Genomic DNA, 21,626 nt, shown 5'->3' on the forward strand with positions numbered 1-21,626 from the left:
AGGGTGGTGACCCGAAGCGCCACCGCTGGGAGCTGTGAGCCGACAGGGTGTGCGGGGGAGGTGACAAGGAATTCGCGGTCACCTCCCCAGGTAAGATGCAGCAGCGACAACATCCAGGGGGGTCCCTCTGTGGTTGTGGGAGGTGCAGCGCAACCCTCCCTAAAAACTAGCATAAGTCTGCACGCTGCACTGCCATCGGGCGTGCAGAAAAAGCGCTACAGGGCTGCATAGGACTGGGTGTGCCGGTCAGCAGCGCCTTTCTGCCTCCAGCACGCCGGGATCTAGGTGGTCTCGCGGTGCGCTTGTGCGCCGGTATATGCAGGCTTCCGACCGGGTGCTTGTGCGTTCCATGCAGGCGCCGGTGTATTTCCGGGTGCGTTCTGCGCAGGCGCCGGCGGGACTTCCGGCCGGGCGCCTGTTGCGCTCTGCGCAGGCGCCGGCGGGGTTCCGGCCGGGCGCTGGGGCGCATGCAGCGGCCGGTATGTTCCATGCAGGCGCCGGTGTATTTCCGGGTGCGTTCTGCGCAGGCGCCGGCGGGACTTCCGGCCGGGCGCCTGGTGCGCTCTGCGCAGGCGCCGGCGTGGCCCGGCCGTCAGTTTGGTACGATTTGCGCAGGCGCTAGCAGGCGGCTGTTAGGGACCATGTAGGAGTTATTGCGCAGGCGCCGGCGTTCAGCGCTCGCTTCTGCGCAGGTGCGGTCAGCGGGAGGATTCAAATAGGAGAATCTACTTCCTCCCAGTGGCTCTGCAGTAAAAAGCAGGAGCCTCAAGAGATAAAAGCGCTAGCTCAGCCAAGCTCGAGGCAGCATCTGCAAACAGAAGCAGTATGAGTAATCCGGCATCACCTTTGCCCGAATCACCTCCACCTGCAACATCGCCACAGCAGCAGCAGCAGCAAAAAAGGCGACAGCAGAAGGGACACCAGGACACCAGCAAGGAACGCCAAAGGTCTCAACACAGTAAGGAGTCCAGTACGGCGTCGGGGAGAAAGCCAGAGGCAGAAAACCCCCAACCGGTATTTATGGGTCCTGGAGGTGGTAAGTGGATCTTCGTGAATGTCAGAGACAGTAAGAGTGTTATTTGTCTCTTTTAGGGGAGGAAAAGCGTAGCTAAAACTAAGCACAAAAGTTGCGCCATCTGTAGAGAGGATCTTCCACCTACATGGGATAAGAGACTATGCAATACCTGCATTCAGCAGACTGTATCTGAAAACCTTCCAGGGTTTGCAACAGATCTTAAAACCCTAATTAAGGAGCAAGTGGAGGACACCTTTAGGTCACTAAAAAGTGGGAAAAAAAGGAGGAAGTCCAAACACAGGTCCCCATCTCCGGTCTCAAAATCCGAAAGTGATAGTGAGAGTTCAAGGTCTTCACCCTCCTCTGATTCATCTACATCATCTACTTCTTCCTCTGGGGGACATAATTGTTTCCCTCTAGAGGATACTGATGGCCTCATAAAGGCGGTGAGAAGTACCATGGGGTTGGTAGACTCCCATCCTAAAAAAACAGTACAAGACATCATGTTTGGGGGCCTAGAACAGAAAAAGAGAAGAGCTTTCCCGCTTAACGAAGCAATCGCGGCCTTGATTAAGAAGGAATGGAAGAAGCCCATGAGGAAGACTCTCTTGACGCCAAAAAGGAAATACCCCTTTGAGGAGGAATCATGCTCCTTTTGGGAAAAGGCCCCCAAATTAGATGTAGCGATTGCTAAAGCCTCAAAGAAATTCGCCCTCCCGTTTGAGGACATGGGGGTTCTAAAAGACCCCATGGACAAGAAGGCAGATGCCTTTCTCAAAGGGTCCTGGGAGGCAGCAGGAGGAGGCCTGAAGCCAGCAGTTGCAGCAGCATGTACTTCACGCTCACTGATGATCTGGCTAAACCAACTAGAAGGTCAATTGAAGGGGAAAACTTCCCGGGACTCAATTCTAAACACACTACCCGTAATGAGAGGGGCCGCGGCTTTCCTAGCCGACGCCTCGGCCGACTCCATCAGGCTATCCGCCAGAGCAGCAGTGTTTGCTAATGCGGCTAGACGTGCTCTCTGGCTTAAGAATTGGCCGGGCGACCTACAGACAAAAACGAAATTGTGCACCATCCCTTGTGAAGGAGAGTTTCTGTTCGGGTCAACTCTAGATGACATCCTGGAAAAAGCAGGAGACAAGAAAAAGTCCTTCCCCTCTCTGGGTCTCCCCTCTTATAGAAAGCCCTTTCAGAACAAGAGGTTTTTCCGTAAGAACCCAGGGAGAGGCCAGGGGAAGTGGGAAGATAAGAAGACGAAGAATAAAGGGTTCATCTTTAACAAAAACCTCAATGACAGCAAGAAACCTCCACAATGAAGGTTCGCCCCAGGTGGGAGGGAGATTATCCCTCTTTCTCCCAGCCTGGGAAAAGATCACCTCCAGTCAATGGATCTTAAGTATCATAAAATCAGGACTAAGATTAACATTCAAGAGGTACCCTCGTCCCTCTTTCAAGATAACACCTATGAGATCCTCGGCAGAAGAACAGTTAACACTGGAGAAAGAGATTGTGGGGTTAGTAAAAAAAGGAGTACTCCTGGAAGTTCCCCCTCAAGAAAGAGGGCAAGGGTACTATTCCCCTCTATTCCTGAGGAAGAAACCAGACGGTTCCTTCAGGACTATTATCAATTTGAGGAACCTAAACAATTACCTAGAGGTTCAGGCGTTCAAGATGGAAACAATAAAGTCATCAATCAAAATGCTGTTTCCTCAATGCTTCATGGTGGTCCTGGACTTGAAGGACGCGTATTATCACGTCCCAATACACAAGGATCACCAAAGATTCCTGAGAATGGCAATCCACATCAAGGGAGTCCTAAGTCACTTCCAGTTCACAGCCCTACCATTTGGCCTAGCAATAGCCCCGAGGGTCTTTACAAAACTGGTCGCGGAGGTAATGGCTCACCTCAGGGAAGAAAACACCCTGATCGTACCATATCTGGACGATTTTCTGGTGATAGGCTCCTCCCCGCAACATTGTATGAATCAGCTAGATTTAGTGATTCACTCTCTAAAAGACCTGGGCTGGCTAATAAACCTAGAGAAATCCAGACTGGTGCCTTCTCAGGTTCAGGAGTACCTAGGTCTCACTCTAGACTCCAGGAAAATGGAATGCCGGCTCCCAGAGAGCAAGATACAAAAGATAATGAGTTTAGCGTTAAGAGTACAATCTCTCCCCTCTATAACTCTCCGTCAGGGCATGTCCCTGTTAGGCTCTATGACCTCGTGCATGCCTGCGGTCCAGTGGGCCCAACTACACTCAAGAGATCTCCAATGGCAGCTACTTTCAGAGCAAATCTTTCTAGGAGAGTATTTAGAAGGGCGGTTAACATTATCTCCTCGCACCAATCACTCTCTGATTTGGTGGACGTTGCGGGAAAATCTTTCCCAGGGAGTTCCATGGCTGATCCCAATATCAAAGGTCCTAACTACGGACGCAAGCCCCTCAGGGTGGGGAGCTCATCTGGGCGACTTGGTAGCTCAGGGCATTTGGTCCCCTTCCCTGGCAAACAGTTCCTCCAATATGAAGGAACTCCTGGCCGTAAAATTTGCCCTTCAGGAATTCTCGGGGGTCCTTCAATCTCACCACGTAAGAGTGATGTCAGACAATCAGGTAGTAGTATCCTACATAAACCATCAGGGGGGTACCCGTTCCAAAAGCCTAATGGAAGTGACCAACTCAATCCTTCAGTTAGCCGAGAACAACCTTCTATCCCTGACAAGCCTACACATAAAGGGGGTAGACAATTACAAGGCAGACTTCCTCAGTCGATCCAGCCTAAAACAGGGGGAATGGGAACTAAATGCGGAGATATTCACCCAGATCACACAAAAATGGGGTGTTCCCAAAATAGATCTCTTCGCGAGCCATTTAAACAAAAAAGTAGCCTTCTTTTGCTCCCTATCTCCCCTGGGGAACCCAGTAGCTGTGGACGCGTTCCTGATCCCCTGGGGTCATCATCTGGTCTATGCCTTTCCTCCCCTCTTTCTGATTCCAGCAGTGCTGAGGAAGATTCGGGAGGACGGGGCGCTGGTCATCTTAATTGCCCCGTTCTGGCCGAAGAGACCTTGGTTCTCATGGATGAGGAAAATGTCAATATCCGACCCTTGGGTATTACCAGACCTCCGGGATCTGTTGTCACAGGGCCCTATCTGTCATCCACAAGTCAAGAACTTGCACTTGACAGCCTGGCTCTTGAGAGGAAAATATTAGAAAACAGAGGGTTCTCTTCGGGGTTAATTTCAACTCTGTTAAAAAGTAGGAAGCCGGTTACAACGAAACAGTACGGCAAAATATGGAAAAAGTTCCTGTCCTTTTCAGGTGCAAAAATAGGGAAAGAGATTCCCATCAATTCCATATTAGAGTTCCTACAAAATGGCCTGGATATGGGGTTAGCCACCAGTACACTAAAAGTTCACGTGGCAGCATTAGGAGCCCTATTTAATTTTGACCTAGCTTCAAATAGATGGATCTCTAGATTCATTAAGGCAGCAGGAAGATCTAGGCCTCTACCAGTAAAAGTGGTTCCTCAATGGGACTTAAACGTGGTCCTTAAAGCACTGACTAGTCCTCCATTCGAACCATTGCATGAATCTACTATAAAAACGCTATCCCTCAAAACCGCTCTATTAGTTGCACTCACTTCTGCCCGTAGGGTCAGTGACTTACAAGCTCTATCAGCCTGCCTTCCTCACACACAATTTCTAGAGGATAGGGTTATTCTAAAAACAGACCCAGCATATCTCCCGAAAGTGGCTTCAAAATTTCACAGGTCTCAAGAGATATCTCTCCCCTCCTTCTACCCCAATCCTAAGAACGAGGAGGAACAAACACTACATACACTAGATGTAAGGAGATGTCTCTTACACTACCTAGAAGTCACTAGAGAGAGTAGGGAGGATTCCTCTCTGTTTGTGTGTTTTCAGGGTCCCCGGAAGGGGAAAAAAGCATCTAAGGCCACCATAGCAAGATGGATCACAGACGCCATCAGTCTATCTTATTCAGCAAGTGGGATGTCCGTTCCTGGGGAGGTTAAGGCTCACTCAACGAGGGCAGTAGCAACTTCCTGGGCGGAGAAGGCCGGAGCTTCCATAGACCAGATATGTAGAGCTGCTACCTGGTCCTCACCATCCACATTCTATAGGCACTATAGATTGGACCTAATCTCCTCTTCAGACCTTACTTTCGGTAAAAGGGTTCTGGAGGCGGTGGTCCCTCCCTGAATGTACCATCTATTCAAATCTCTCCGTGGTGCCGTCATGGGCGATCAGAGAAAAATATAGTTCTTACCGATAACGGTATTTCTCTGAGCCCATGACGGCACCCGTACATTCCCTCCCTTCACTTATGGGTGTACACCTTGAAATAGTGCCATAATCCATTTATAGTTGGAATTCACGCGGTATCTTGTTATGCTAAGCAGTTAAAATTATTTTACAAATGTCTTAGTAGTCTCCCATCGTTATCTATGTAAACAAACTGATGCAGGAGAGTGGTACCGCCTTTTTATCCGTAGGTTTCCTGTCCTTGGTGGGCGGATCCCCTCTCTCCGTGGTGCCGTCATGGGCTCAGAGAAATACCGTTATCGGTAAGAACTATATTTTTTTCTTTGAAGATAGTTTTCCAGGACTAAATATATATATTTTATTACTATGAGCCAAAAAAACTAACAGGCAGGTAGTTGCTCATGTCTTTTTTTCTATCTGGTTCAGAGCCGTTACCAACCACTTCTGCCGGAGATTCAGCTGCTCTACCTCAACAGAGCTGCTCTGCAACATCATGCTGATCAACAGTTGGCTTTCTGCAGTTAGGCAGCGGGGAGCCTGCTGTCAATCAGCATGATAAGGTCAGTCATGCCCCATACACAGAGCAGAGCTGAAGAGAAGTGGCTGCTCTGTCATTGTGATGTCAGTGATTGCTCTCGGCCGTCAGAGATCTGCATGGGCAGAACGGGCAGTTCGTTAGCAACTACCTGCCTGTTAGTTCTTAGATCCACATTATGAAATTAATATAGTCCTGGATACCCTCTTTAATAGCAGACTGTATGTTTGGGGTTGTTGCCTCCAAATGTATTCTGTAGCAAGACAATCGGACATCTCCCTGACTTCATTGCATGATGGATAAGTATCTGCCTGTATTTCTCAGAAGTGAGGACACCATGATTAATCAGGACCAAATCCCCAACTCCATTTGCTATGCAGCCCAAAACTAGTCAGTAGCTTCCACCATGCTTCACTGTTACCTTCAGACATTCATTATTGTACCGCTCTCCAGCCCGTCGGCATGCCTCCTGTTACAGCCAAATATTTCACATTTTTACTCATCAGTCCTAAGCACCTGCCGCCATTTTTCTGCATCCCGTTTTCTTTGTCCCGGTAGATGAGTGTAGCTTGATCCCACTGGATGCTGTCCGTTCTGTGCTTATAGCGCTGCTGGGCATTTTTGGATTTTGAAGTTAGTATGACGTGAATTTATATTAGAGGATAGGCGTTTGCACATGACCGTGCTGCTCTTCTGTCCTCCAGCGATCTAGTACTGGCATTCTGGTATTGGTCTTGGATTACAAACATTCAGCACCTGACCGCTACCGCTGATGCCTATAATATGGCACACGACTGGCTGGCCACTGACCTGTTGTAGCGTTCAGGTGCCGGTTGTTTGTAATCCAAGACCCAGAGTACTACCAGAGTATCAGTACTGGCTCACCGGGGGTCATCTTTAACCGCCTATCCTCGAATCTACATTACCGTTCAAAAGTTTAGGGTCACTTAGAAATTTCTCTATTTTTGAAAGAAAAGCACAGTTTTTTCCAATGAAGCTAACATTAAATGATTCCGAAATACACTCTATACATTGTTAATGTGGTAAATGACTATCTTCGCTGCAAACGTCTAGTTTGTAATGCAATATCTTCATAGGTGTATAGAAGCCCATTTCCAACAACCATCACTCCAGTGTTCTTATGGTACTTTGTGTTTGCTAACTGTGTAAGAAGGCTAATGGATGGCTAGGATACCCTTGAAAACCATTGTGCAAGTATGTTAGCACAGCTGAAAACAGTTTGGCTGATTAGAGAACCTATAAGGCTACTTTCACACTAGCGTCGTGCACTGCACGTCGCAATGCGTCGTTTTGCAGAAAAAACGCATCCTGCAAAGTTGTCTGCAGGATGCGTTTTTCCTCCATAGGCGTGTATTAGCGACGCATTGCCACACGTTGCAACCGTCGTGTTGTGGCGGACCGTCCAAACAAAAAAACGTTGCTTGCAACATTTTTTTTGAGCGTCGTGTCCGCCATTTCCGACCGCGCATGCGCGGCCGGAACTCTGCCCCCACCTCCCCGCAACTCACAATGGGGCAGCGGATGCGCTGGAAAAATGCATCCGCTGCCCCCATTATGTGGCACTTCCACAGTATGCGTCGGTACGTCGGCCCGACGCACTGCGACGGGCCAAGTACGACGCTAGTGTGAAAGTACCTAAACCTGACCTTACTTTGAGCTAGTTGAGAATCTGGAGCATTACATTTGTTGGTTCCATTAAACTCTCAAAATGGGCAGAAAAAAAGAACTTTCATGTGAGACTCGACAGTCTATTCTTGCTCTTAGAAATGAAGGCTATTCCATGCGAGAGATTGCCAAGAAACTGAAGATGTCCTACAACGGTGTGTACTACTCCCTTCAGAGGAGAGCACAAACAGGCTGTAACCAGAGTAGAAAGAGAAGTGGGAGGCCCCGCTGCACAACTGAGCAACAAGACAAGTACACTAGAGTCTGTAGTTTGATAAATCAACGCCTCACAGGTCCTCAACTGGCGGCTTCATTAAATAGTACATGCAAAACGCCAGTGTCAACATCTACAGTGAAGAGGCGACTCCGGGATGTTGGCCTTCAGGGCAGAGTGGCAAAGAAAAAGCCATATCCGAGACTGGCTAATAAAAGGAAAAGATTAATATGGGCAAAAGAACACAGACATTGTACAGAGGAAGATTGGAGAAAAGTGTTATGGACAGACGGATCCAAGTTTGAGGTGTTTGCATCACACAGAAGAACATTTGTAAGACGCAGAACAACTGAAAAGATGCTGGAAGAGTGCATGACGCCATCTGTCAAGCATGGTGGAGGTAATGTGATGGTCTGGGGTTGCTTTGGTGCTGGTAATGTGGGAGATTTGTACAATGTAAAAGGGATTTTGAGTAAGGAAGACTATTACTCCATTTTGCAACCCCATGCCATACTGTACTTGTTTTCATTATGTATACCTCTCCTCACATGTAAAGCGCCATGGAACAAATGGCGCTATAACAATAAATAATAATACCCTGTGGACAGCGCTTGATTGGAGCCAATTTCATCCTACAACAGGACAATGACCCAAAGCACACCTCCAAATTATGCCAGAACTATTTAGGGAAGAAGCCGGCAGCTGGTATCTATCTGTAATGGAGTGGCCAGCGCAGTCACCAGATCTCAACCCCATTGTGCTGTTGAGGGAGCAGCTTGACCGTATGGTGCAAAAAGTGTCCATCAAGCCAAACCAACTTGTGGGAGATGCTTCTGGAAGCATGGGGGGAAAGTTCTCCAGATTATCTCAGCAAATTAACTGCTGGAATGCCAAAGGTCTGCAATGATGTAAGTGCTACAAAGGGAGCATTCTTTGACGAAAGCAAAGTTTGAAGGAGAAAATTATTATTTCAAATAAAAAATCTTTTGTTCGAACCTTGCCAATGTCTGGACTAGATTTTCAATTCATTTGGCAACTCATTTGATTAATAAAAGTATGAGTTTTCATGGAAAACACAAAATTGTCTGGGTGACCCTAAACTTTTGAACGGCATTGTATATCCACAAATGTGCAGAAGAAGAAGGGATCCTTCCACCTGATGGCAGACTGCAGCGGCTGGTTTTAACACAGACTACTATTGGGGTTGCATAAACAAAAATTGGCGCGCACTCGGTTTAATGGGGGAGCGAGGTGCTGGTATAGTGGGCTGTGTAAGCCCTACGTATATGATAAAATATAGTACACCGCACACTCTATGTGTATATTTGCAAGGTGATGGAAAGTTTATTAACAAGTATAATTATAGTACAAGGAAAGCGACCAGAAGTAACTATGACGTTTCGGCCCAACCAGGGCCTTAATCATATAATCGCTTTACTATGTTTATAGTAGGGGAGGAGAAGGTCCTTGTGGACGAAGCTACACACTGGAATGCCAGATAGTGGTGCGTGTAATAACGCAATATCAGCCCTTGGGTGGATGCTGGTGTATAGTGGTATTAAGCGGCGCTCCCGGCAGCAGGGCGCGGGAGCGCCGCTTAATACCACTATACACCAGCATCCACCCAAGGGCTGATATTGCGTTATTACACGCACCACTATCTGGCATTCCAGTGTGTAGCTTCGTCCACAAGGACCTTCTCCTCCCCTACTATAAACATAGTAAAGCGATTATATGATTAAGGCCCTGGTTGGGCCGAAACGTCATAGTTACTTCTGGTCGCTTTCCTTGTACTATAATTATACTTGTTAATAAACTTTCCATCACCTTGCAAATATACACATAGAGTGTGCGGTGTACTATATTTTATCATACTATTGGGGTTGCAACATTCACAACTCCATCATCTCACCCACTACCCTTATTCTACCACAATGTGTCACGCTATGGATGCTTGTCTTTTTTTTTTTTTTTTTAGGGAATCTGTCACCCACTGGACAATTTTCAGCTATTAATGAAGTTGCAGCGCTGTAATTCTGCGCATGCGCCATCCATTCGCGGTGTTTTGTGAGCCTTATCTGCCCTTCATAGGGCAGAGTCTTCATCGATCTTCTGCGCAGGAGAGTCTCTGCTACCTAGAAGAATTAATGCTGGTTTAAAGGCAAAGGGTAGACACAACAAATTTTGATTTATATTACTCTTCTTTTTATTCACTTTGCATTTTGTTGATAAACGTACACCATTAAAAAAAAAAAAAAAAGCAATTTGCTTTACATCATTTTGTTACACATCCTCCCAAAAATTTTCCAATGCACTGCATATTCCTCTTGTTTCTCCATGTTAACCCTTTGCAGATGCTAGTTTTAATTATCAATTTTCCTGAGGTAGTGGACGCAGACTGGCAACTATGTCTCCCACGCACGCACGCACGCACGCACACACACACACATGAGATCCCACAGCTGTTGCACCTATGTTTCTTGGCCTGCATCTGTATTTTATAGCAGCACTAAGCAGTGTATCTGTGAATCCAGCACTTGTGTGAGATAAAACAATTACACATAGCTGTTGCTGCTTTCTAGTGTTTCTTCACCTTATGCCTTGGTAGCTCCTCTTTTTTTTCCTTTCCCTCCCACCTCTGTAGACTTCTTTGCGTACCATGTACCCTGGTCCCTTGATGAGGTGGCAATCCAGTACAAACCGGTAGATTATTAATGTTGAGGGATCTGGAAACCTATTTTAATGATGGGTTTGACAAGAAAATGCATGCACACTAGTTATGGTATTACTAGGGTGAGCAGTATTTCTGGTTCTGGTAGCTGAAATCAAACTCCAGCCAAAAACATTGCAGAGAGTTGACTTCCGCCAGCTAGATCTTTAAAAGCAGGTGAACGTGGTAGGGAAGATTTGGTGGCCATCATCAGTCCTTAGGTTTTGAATATTGTCATTTACCAATTCTAGCGTTTTTGACATTCCATTTTTTTCCAACCTTTCATAGACCTATAGTAATCCTGGATGTGGTGTCTACGTATATTTACCAGCTTATATTTTATCATCTCGATTCTACAAAGATATGTAATCAATAAATGACCTGCCAGTGTGTCTCACCCAAGAGAGACTGTTAGGGGACGGGAATTCATAAAAACTGGCAATTTTTCATATGTGTGTTGGACTAAGCTACATTTGCTAAACGTTGGTAGACCTGGTGTAAAAATGCCGAAACTCACCAAAATTTGCAATTTTTTTTTGTACTTCAGTTTTCAAGCTAAAAGGTCTTCGTGAATCAGCCCCACTATATTAGTATGGAAAGTCTTTATAAATGTCTAAGTATGTTCCCATTTGTTTGACTTTTGTTTCAAAAACTTGAATAGGGAACACTTCACAATTCAGTAAATCATAGTCGAGTCGTTACTGCAATTGGTTGAAATGGTCTGAAGCTCTCTGGTTCTCCGGTGTGCCTACGTCTATGTGCAGGGCGCCATGGCACGCACTATGTAAGGGCACTACTATATGATGACTGTGGAAACCAACAGGCTCAAAATAATGAGTGTTTGCTGGCTTAATAAATACGGTTAGGTCAACTTTGCAACTCCAACATTCTTGGTCCAAGTATCAACTACAATGTTTGGGATGGGTCTCCTGAAACTAACTCTACAGCCTCATAGGTATATAAATGGAGACCTTTGTTTGGTCCAGACATAGACATTGCCATACGTACTTAGACTGTGAATGTCGGATGTGTGAAATTGGCCCTAGACTGGTGAATTTTTATGGATTTCATAAGTTCGGAGGTTATGTTGGTCTACAAGTAATTATTAGGGTATGTGCACACAATGTCTCTTCTCAATGGTTCCACTCCAGAACTTGTCTGAAAAAGTTCTCAAAGAATGAACATTTGCATTTCAATGTTAAAACAACTTACTGTTCATATGTTCAGTCTTTTGAGCTTCTTTTAACTGGGTTGGGTTTCGAAAGATGCCAGTCACATTCTGTTACGGAGAAATGAACATTTGAATTGATATGCAAGTGAGGCTGAAGAACTATGGTAGATCTGAAGCTTCTGTCACTACAGCTCTATTCCCAGCTGATACTGCCTCCTTGCTTGACTGCTCCTTTGCCTGAAATCATGTAGTTGTGGAGAAGACCCATGAACGGCAGAGAGGGTGGCGTGGTGAGTCAGAGAAGGGATTTTGCGCAGGGAGCGAGATGGGGTTCCTGCCAGAGAGAGGCAAAAGTACGGACCTGCATCATGCGGGTAGCGTAAGGCCGCACGGTAGAGAAAGAGGACAAGTGCAGGAAGGACCTGGAAGCATCGCCGGGCGTGCAGCAGGGCAGAGCACGCTGAGCGGGAGATTGTTGTGTGAGACTCCTGGCTGCAGAGCAGTGTGATGGACTAGGGGCTCAACGGGTCAGACCGGTGACCGCTCGTTGCCGCCAGAAAAGGGAAGACTGAGTTGTTAGGTGGGGAAGCCTGAAGACCTCAGCACTGGCCTCAGCCAACATCCAGCTTTCATTCCTGAGGAAGTGACAAGCATCGGACTGACGCTAAGTAAAACAGACATAAACATAAACTTTCGCCTTAAGTTGCTCCGTTCTTGTGTAGTTATTAAAGGGAACCTGTCACCTCATTTTTGAGCTATGAGCTGCGGCCACTGCCTTTCTGGGCTTATCTACAGTGTTCTAGAATGCTGTAGATAAGGCCACGATCTAATCTGAAAGCTAAAAAAAACAACGTAGCTCCTGCGTAGGCGTACTGATCTGCCCTGTTGAGGGCAGAGCATAGTACTGCAGTGCGCAGGCGCCTGGAAAGGTCAGAGAGGCCCTGCGCACTGCAATACTTGCAAGAAATTTGAAGAATAGTACGGCAACACTCACCGGTCCAGTTGTGGTGCAAAAATCTTTATTCAAGCCATTAAAACGCCTTCACATAGACGGCTCGGGACAATGGAAAGGGGTGAGCAGGATGTGACGATGGCCGTTTCGTGCTTGCGTCAGTGCTTCAACGGGTCTGAAGAGCAGTGGATTGGAGCGGGTACAAATAGGTGAGAGCAGGAAAAATACCCGCCCACCCCACCTGTCCTCGCCCCCTTCCCGCACAGCCCTTCAAACAAAATACATGTGTGAAAGATAAAAATACATAAAATGATAAAATATAAATACAATCCTGAGATCCATACCTTTCCTTGTGTGAGCTCACAAATATAACAAGGGATATCGTACAAATATGGAAGATATAACACAAACTTAACAACTCTATCAGCAATGCGCTGAACACATATATATGGAGATCTTTACATGAATCCTATACGGACTACTAAACGGGTTTCGATAGCACAAAAGGAGAGGGGTGGTCTATCAACATATAATTAACAACCTGCTATCCTTAAAGAAAACGGGGGGGGGGAGGGGAGAAGAAAAGAGAATCAAATGATCACAGAAAGATAGACATGTCAATTTTATCATTCAGGCCGGCTGGACCCATCGCGCACGTGCGCATGATCCATTTGGCCTCCTTCCTCAATAACAACTTCTGTAAGTCGCCCCTTTGTGCAGGTAAGACCACCCTCTCTACCCCAGCGAAGCTGAGGACCTCTGGGTCATTCTGGTGTGCATCTCTGATATGTTCAATTAACCTTGGCACCCCCTTCCCCGTACGGATAGATCTGAAATGCTCCCTAAAGCGTATGCAGAGTTGACGTATTGTCTTCCCTATGTAATACCTTTTGCAGGGACAAAACAATACATGCACTACATAGTCGGTTTTACACGAAATGAACTGATGAACAGTATGCCTGAGGTATGGATCTCAGGATTGTATTTATATTTTATCATTTTATGTATTTTTATCTTTCACACATGTGTATTTCGTTTGAAGGGCTGTGCGGGAAGGGGGTGAGGACAGGTGGGGTGGGCGGGTATTTTTCCTGCTCCCACCTATTTGTACCTGCTCCAATCCACTGCTCTTCAGACCCGTTGAAGCGCTGACGCAAGCGCGAAACGGCCGTCGTCACATCCTGCTCACCTCCTTCTATTGTCCCGAGCCATCTATGTGAAGGCGTTTTAATGGCTTGAATAAAGATTTTTGCACCACTACTGGACCGGTGAGTGTTGCCGCACTATTCTTCAAATTTCCTGCTGGTCGATACTTTTTCTCTGCACGAGCACCTCAACTGGGACGTCAGGCTGTTCATTGGAGGCATTGCTGTCAGCGTTTTTGATCTGATAGCAGCTGTGCGGTCAAACTTTGTTCTTTGTTTTGGGCACTGCAATACTTGGCTCTGCCCTCAACAGGACAGATCAGTATGCCTGCGCAGGAGCCACAACAAGAAGCGAGGAAGATGATGATATCGCATGAAAATGGGAAGCCCCGGACCTGCGACGCCCATCGGACCAGACCGCCCCGCAGGTGAGTATAATAAAACTTGTTTTTCTTCTCTTTCAGGTTAGATCGGGGGCTTATCTACAGTATTCTAGAATGCTGTAGATAAGCCCCTAATGGCAGTGGCCGCAGCTCATAGCTCAAAAATGAGGTGACAGGTTCCCTTTAACATAAACCTGATTTATCCCCCTGTTGCTCCCTGCAACGAGATTCCTCCCTATAATTATTAAATCATTATTAAATCAAACAACTGTTCTCCCCTGTTAACCCTTGCTCTGTGTCGCTGCATCGCATTACCTATGTTACAGTCACACCACATAGAGGCTATCGGTCCAGCAGAAGGGCAGGAAATAGTACAGTTATTTTATGGTTATGCTGATAACCCATTTATATTACGGAGCCAAGGCAGCTACATGTAATCGGGCGACTTGATCATGAATTCCACGATCATCTTATTTTTGTGTATAATGATGACTTTTGCAAACTCTGAAAAAAATATGTCCAGAATAATGTTGTTACAAATTTTTGAGATGTACATGTATTACTCTGAATGTTGGTTGTATGAATGACCCCTAACTCTTTGTCCTCTTATTGTTTTCCGGATATGCAGCAACTTATGTCGAACCCCCAGTTTATCGTGGATGGTGCAACAAGAACAGACATCTGCCAAGGAGCGCTTGGTAAGTCAGAATAAGGGTTGACGGCAGGGGACGGGCAATAACGGGCATGTAGTAAGTGAAGCAAACGACTAAGGATTATTTCAGCAGCTATATTATGTCCTCAGCACTCAGGCTTCCTATCTCATCCTGATCCTGGAAGACCACAGAACCCAATAGTCTAAGTGTCCTTATACTGGTCTAGGCTTTATAGGGTTATAGTATGGCAAGTAAACTGAAATCAAGATCAATAGGGATTAGACTTTGATTCCTGCCTGGCCATGTTAATCATTGTTTCTCATAATTTGTGTTTTTGATCATTTTTACAGACATTTTCTGTTTTATTGGTTGGAAACAGGAGTGTTTGTCAGGCTTTGTGTCTAGGTGCATTCTAATACTGTATTTTATCACTCTACAGTACAGTCTATGACATCCTGTTAAAGCTAGCCTTGTAGCAGCTGGATTATGTAACATAAGAGTATCCGTTCCTTTATCTTTTTTAAAGAACACCAATAGTACATGTGAAAATAAGAAGCTTTGTAATATCTTTTCAGATATATCTACTTCTTTCACCTCATTTACTGATCATTCGTTCAGATCACGGTGTAGTAAAGGCAGGTATCCTAGGGTTAAATCCTGGCACTTCAGGTCTTGATTTGATGCATCTGACAACCTTTGACTAAGAACCAGGGACCTGCTTTCTCTAGGGGTGTCAGTCTGCTGAAAGTTGAGCAGAGTGGAGTGTGCTGGTGGTGAATGACCAGCCAATATGTGAGCTATAGCTAGGCGAGAGACATGCCAGGTTCTCCCTCTGAATGGAGACTGCATGGGTCAGCTAGAAAAGTGGAGTAGTCTGTGTGTTGGAGCTGCATGTGGAAGATGCAGCCTGTTCAGTGTCAACTGTGTCTGGACTTGAATACTTCTGTTTGGTGCTGGAAACTGCTGGAGATACCAATACTGGTAGAGCGTACCTCTGCTGTGTGTAAAGGTTTCTCTTGGAGAAAGGACTGTAATATGTTAGGGTGAGCCCACATTGATATATATGTGGCTGTTAAATGAAATATTTATTTGCTGCGATATCTTTGAGGCTGTTTTGGTTTAGAATTCCTTGGCGTTTTATGACATTAATAAAACTCCCACCTGTTTGCACCAAACAGCATTGCCTGTGTGAACGCTACCTAATGCCTACTTTAGAGAGTGAATCCCTACAATGGTTAAAATTAGTGATGTGTGAATATACTCGTTACTCGAGATTTCTCGAGCACGCTCGGGGGTCCTCCGAGTATTTTTTTTTTAGTGCTCGGAGATTGTTTCTCTTGCCGCAGCTGAATGATTTTCATCTGTTAGCCAGGCTAAGTACATGTGGGGATTCCCTAGCAACCAGGCATCCCACTAAAAATACCCAGAGGACCCCCGAGCATGCTCGAGAAATCTCGAGTAACGAATATATTTGCTCATCACTAGTTAAAATCTATCTTCACATTCTTACAAACATCCTGTCACGCCGTTAACGGCAATAAAGGGGCAGGACGGCGTACTGGGACCCGCACCTGTCCCTGCCACTATAATGGGACCCTGGCTTTCCCTTATCTCAGGGGTACCTATAATGGTTAGGAGGCCTGAGCCGCCAGCGTATCCCTGTCTCCTGTGCAGGCCCTATCAGTGGTCCCCCTCTCTCCCCAAGGGAGGTGGACTGCACCAGTGTATAAATACGACAATTAAACAGGGTATACAGACAAGGTAACTGAAAGTCTCAAACTCACCAAATGCTGACACAACCACAGAGGAAACACAGAGAAGGGAAGAGAAGGAAAAAACTAGGAAGGAATACAGGTTTAACATGCAACCAAAACAGCAGACACCAATCTCTGTAAATAAACCTCCAAGCTCCTAATACCACGCTCATTCTTACTCCAAGTGGGGCAGCTGAACTGATCACTGACAACAGTTGTAGACAAAGCTGAGTCTATATAGGAACGGAGATTACCAAAACCAAATCAGCTGAGAGACAGAGACATAGCTCTCAGTAACTTCAGTAACAATGTTTAACTCCTGCCCTGCTGGCATAAGACAGCCAGGTCAGAATTCAGGAGAAGAGCTTCTGTTCATCGTGTGTGAACGAGGCCCAGAGCGCTGCGGTTCTCTGGAACCTCTCTGTCGCGATAGCCCCGTGACATATCCACATTCACTCTACATTCAGCTTTTTCAAATTAGGATTTCAGATGGCAAAATTCCAAATTTCTGGCTTGTAAGCTTAGAAGTTGTCCACTACTTTTACATTGATGACCTAGCCATGGGATAGGTCATCAATGTTTGATCATCCTGGGTCTGACACCCGGCACTTACTTGCGGAGCTTTTCTGTTTACTTGTAGTGGCCGGGGCTTGTTGCTGCCTATCCGCCCCCTATTCAAAACAGTAGGAGAATGTGCAGTACCCTGCAGCAGCCACTACAGGTAGACGGAGCAGCTTTGCAAGGGAGTATTTCCAGCTGGTGGCCGCAGCCAACACCATCTGATTGGCCGGGGTCAGACACCCCCTCCAATCAGACATTGATGCCCAATGCACTGTGTTATCGAGGCCCTGCTGGGATTGCTGTCTCTGTATTCCCAATAGCCATGCCTCTGGTAGTTTGCCAAAACAATAGACAAGTATGACTTTATTTTTTTGAACCAAACTTCAGCATCTAGACGACTGACTCTAGTTTAGAGGGTAGATTCTGTAGTGCTTGCAATCAGTTGAGGCGCTATAGAAAGTTTAGCATTTCCACTAAGCCGTGGGACCTGTTCAGGAAAACTACCTACATGTCTTATGGCCCTTCTATTGTCATGCGAGTTAACTTTTGGTGAATGTGTGTCAAACAGAAATCAGTCCCAGGAGCGCTGAAGGAAACTCAGAAAACATAGGTTGTTTGCCACAACGCGTTTCAACAGTAAACACAGTCTTCTTCAGGTGGGAGTTTTTTCAAAACTCCCACCTGAAGAAGACGGTGTTTAATGTTGAAACGCGTTGTGGCAAACGACCTATGTTGTCTGAGTTTCCTTCAGCGCTCCTGGGACTGATTTCTGTTTGACACACGCTCTTATCCTCCTTTGGAGGTATTCAGCTGGAGCTGCGGTGGTGCTCGACAACTCCCTTTCAACTCCCCTTCCCTGGGTCAATTCCTCTGCGCTCCCCTCTGACTGCTTTCACTTATCTAACTTTTGGTGAATAGCCAACACCACCCCACTTTACCATGTACAATGTTTATACCGGAGAATGTTTGCTCCTAATTTATTTCCGCTGCTCCAGTTTATTCTATATATTTTTTACACAGGATAATACTGAGCAGCCTAAAGACACACCCCTGAGGTTCCTGTGAGCCCCGCCTCCTTGAAAAGACAAAAATTAGCACTAAAAAAAGGCCAATATTTAAGAAAGAAATAAGGAAAAAACTAAAGCGAAATCCTCAGGGGAGTGATATAAAATAAGAGCACTGGCCCCCTTTGATCTGGTGACAGGTCCTCTTTAATGTCAGGATTATATAGCCATTCAGACATGTATTTTGGGGTTAAATACACACGTCTCATCAGGTCTAAAAATTACATTTAAAGCACCGCTCCAGCATGTTGGTTTTTTTTTGCAGCCCTGGAGTTGTGCAACTAAACTAAGTTGTGTGCCCCCGGTCTTATGCTAACCAGCCGCCATATTCATCTATTCCTGGTGCCGCTCCGGTCGGTCTCCAGTTTATGACCTGCTGGATCGTTCTACTATTTCCTGCAAGTCACTTCCCAATGTAAGTTTATGAGGCCCAGAACGAGGATCTCAGACGTTCGGCGCAGCGTCAAAACGACGCATGCAGAGGCATCCGCATACATTCACATGGCCTGCGTACCCAATGTTAAAGATAGGGTGCGCAGGACGCATGCCGACGTAGGCGGAACTGAATGGAAGTGGTGTGGCAGTGGGCGGGGCTTAATGGAAGAAGTGCGCAGCCCTCCGCAGCTCTGCCCAATGCACGTGTGAAGCCAGCCTATGAAGAGAGGCAGGGAGCTTAGTTTAGTAGCACCACTCCAGCGCTGGAATAAAAAACCCAAAACGCTGGGGTGGTGCTGTAATAATGTATTTTGTATTGTTATATCAGATCCCCTCGTAATATACTGCAGTCCAGGTTTTGGAACGTTCTCTTCTGCTCGGAGAATGTTATTTAGTCCCACCAGATGTGCAGAATAGATGCTGTACCTCGATGGTGGCGCTCTAGGGTGTAATGTGTGGGCGTTGGAGGGAGTGAAGGTTGTGGTTTCATTTGGGCGTGTGATCCCGGGATTCCCTCAGGCATCACTCCCTCCTCCTGCCCGGCATTTCTTTTATCTGAGTCACGGCCCTGTAGCTCAGGCGTGTCTGTAGTGGCGTGTAATACATTCACGCAATGTTGCGTGTTTCGGTGTCCTATGCATCTTCCATGCCTGTTGTACTTTGTACTTCTATATATTTCTCTGCTGTGTGGGTGTTTGTCATAAATACTTTTTTTTTTCCTGTATATTATTGGCGTACCCTTCTGGTCATCGCTGAGTCACGTTATATCTATATCTGGCTGTTTCTGGTTCCAGTTCCTTTAGCTCTGCATTGTAGACCCCTCCTGGACCCCTATAGTTTCTGCTTTCCTAGTAAATGGAAGAAAAATGGCGCTAATTGACACAATGTTCACATCCTCACTCCTCCTGTACCAGTTATGACTTGTATTGTTTAAGATTATTGTACTTGTTTTTATTATGTATACCCCTCCTCACATGTAAAGCGCCATGGAATAAATGGAGCTATAACAATAAATAATAATAATAACAATAATAAACACGGTGATTTAATGTGTGATCTATCTCGCCTTCCCTTCTCGGTGTAAGGCTGGAGTCACACTCAGTGTAAGACAATACGGTCCGTATATTACGGCCGTAATACGCTGAAAAGTCCCCAAAATAGTGGTCCGTAGCTCCTCCGTAGGCAGGGTGTTTCAGCGTTTTTTGCGCATGGCATCCTCCGTATGTAATCCGTATGGCATCCGTACTGCGTGTTTTTCTCGCAGGCTTGCAAAACCGACATACGGCTATACAAGGGATCCATGTGTAAAAAAAAAACAAAAAAACATATATACTGTGTATATATATATATATATATATATATATATATATATATAATGTATGTCAGTAGACACATATATGTATACTAGCTATTGAACCCATTCTACGCCCGGGTGGTGAGCATTTATATCGGTATATGGTCTCCATCATGTGCTGCTGCCATCCTGCGCCCGTCCTGTCATGTGCTGCTGCCATCCTGCGCCCGTTCTGTCATGCGCTGCTGCCATCCTGCGCCCGTTCTGTCATGCGCTGCTGCCATCCTGCGCCCGTTCTGTCATGTGCTGCTCCCATCCTGCGCCCGTTCTGTCATGTGCTGCTCCCATCCTGCGCCCCCGTTCTGTCATGCGCTGCTGCCATCCTGCGCCCGTTCTGTCATGTGCTGCTCCCATCCTGCACCCGTTCTGTCATGTGCTGCTGCCATCCTGCGCCCGTTATGTCATGCGCTGCTGCCATCCTGCGCCCGTTCTGTCATGTGCTTCTGCCATCCTGCACCCGTTGTCATGTGCTGCTGCCATCCTGCGCCCGTTCTGTCATGCGCTGCTGCCATCCTGCGCCCGTTCTGTCATGTGCTGCTCCCATCCTGCTGCCATCCTGCGCCCGTTCTGTCATGCGCTGCTGCCATCCTGCGCCCGTTCTGTCATGTGCTGCTGCCATCCTGCGCCCGTTCTGTCATGTGCTGCTCCCATCCTGCGCCACTATTGTATTATATGCCCCCCATAAGAAGCTCCAGTGTGTATGCCCCCATATGCTGCTGCCATATAAAAAAAAAAAATACCATACTCGCCTATCGTCCGGCTCCACTGCAGGTGTGTCTTCAAGAAAATGGCGCCGGAAAGCGCGGACTGCGCAGGCGCCGATTCCGGCAGCAGGAATCGGCGCCTGCGCAGTCCGCGCTCTCCGGCGCCATTTTCTTGAAGACACACCTGCAGTGGAGCTGGAGTGTGTGTTCAAGAAAATGGCGCCGGAAAGCGAGGACTGCGCAGGCGCCGATTCCGGCAGCAGGAATCGGCGCCTGCGCAGTCCACGCTTTCCGGCACCATTTTCTTGAACACACACTCCGGCTCCTCTGCCTGTGACTGGACTCTGTCACAGCAGAGGAGCCGGAAGACGGAGCCGCACGCAGCGCTGGAACGGAGGACAGGTGAATATACTTACCCTCCCGGCGCGTCCACGGTCCCTGACTCTCCGGTGGAGATCGCGGTGTGCGTTCAGTGTTTACGCATACCGCGATCTCCTGGGAGCGTCACTCTGTGGGGGCCAGACTGCGCCGGCGCTTGCGCCTGCGCAGTCTATAAAGGCTTCGGACAGAGTGACGCTCCCAGCGTTATATTAAAGATATATTATTACTTCATACAGAGCGAGATAGCTTTAAAGCCGGTAATTCAATTACCGGCTTTTGCTATCTCCTTCCTAAACCCAACATGAAATGAGACATGGTTTACATACAGTAAACCATCTCATATCACTTTTTTTTGGCATATTCCTCACTAATAATGTTAGTAGTAGGCCGGGGGTCGCACCTGCGAGTGTTATGCGAGAAATTCGCACATCAACACCCGGCACCGCTGCCGGCCCTCGGGCCGGAGTGTGCTGCTGCATAAAAATATATGCAGCCCGAGTGCTAGCGGCAGTGCCGGGTATAGATGTGAGAGACTCGCGCGAGTTTCTCGCATCACACTCGCCAGTGTGACCCTGGCCTTCGGGTATGTGTCCACGTTCAGGATTGCATCAGTATTTGGT

The 21,626-nt window shown here is 46.8% G+C and overlaps 1 protein-coding gene across 1 annotated transcript in view; it reads left to right on the forward strand.

Annotated features, from left to right (window-relative positions):
* Positions 1-21,626, forward strand: part of CAPN1 (calpain 1) — a 73,897-nt gene that overhangs the window by 8,963 nt on the left and 43,308 nt on the right. The window contains exon 3 of the mRNA XM_069740036.1: positions 14,729-14,798. Coding sequence (XP_069596137.1) covers positions 14,729-14,798 — 70 coding nt within the window. The remainder of the gene's footprint in view (positions 1-14,728; positions 14,799-21,626) is intronic.

The sequence above is a fragment of the Ranitomeya imitator genome, chromosome 9, assembly GCF_032444005.1.
Source record: "Ranitomeya imitator isolate aRanImi1 chromosome 9, aRanImi1.pri, whole genome shotgun sequence".
NCBI lineage: Eukaryota > Metazoa > Chordata > Amphibia > Anura > Dendrobatidae > Ranitomeya > Ranitomeya imitator.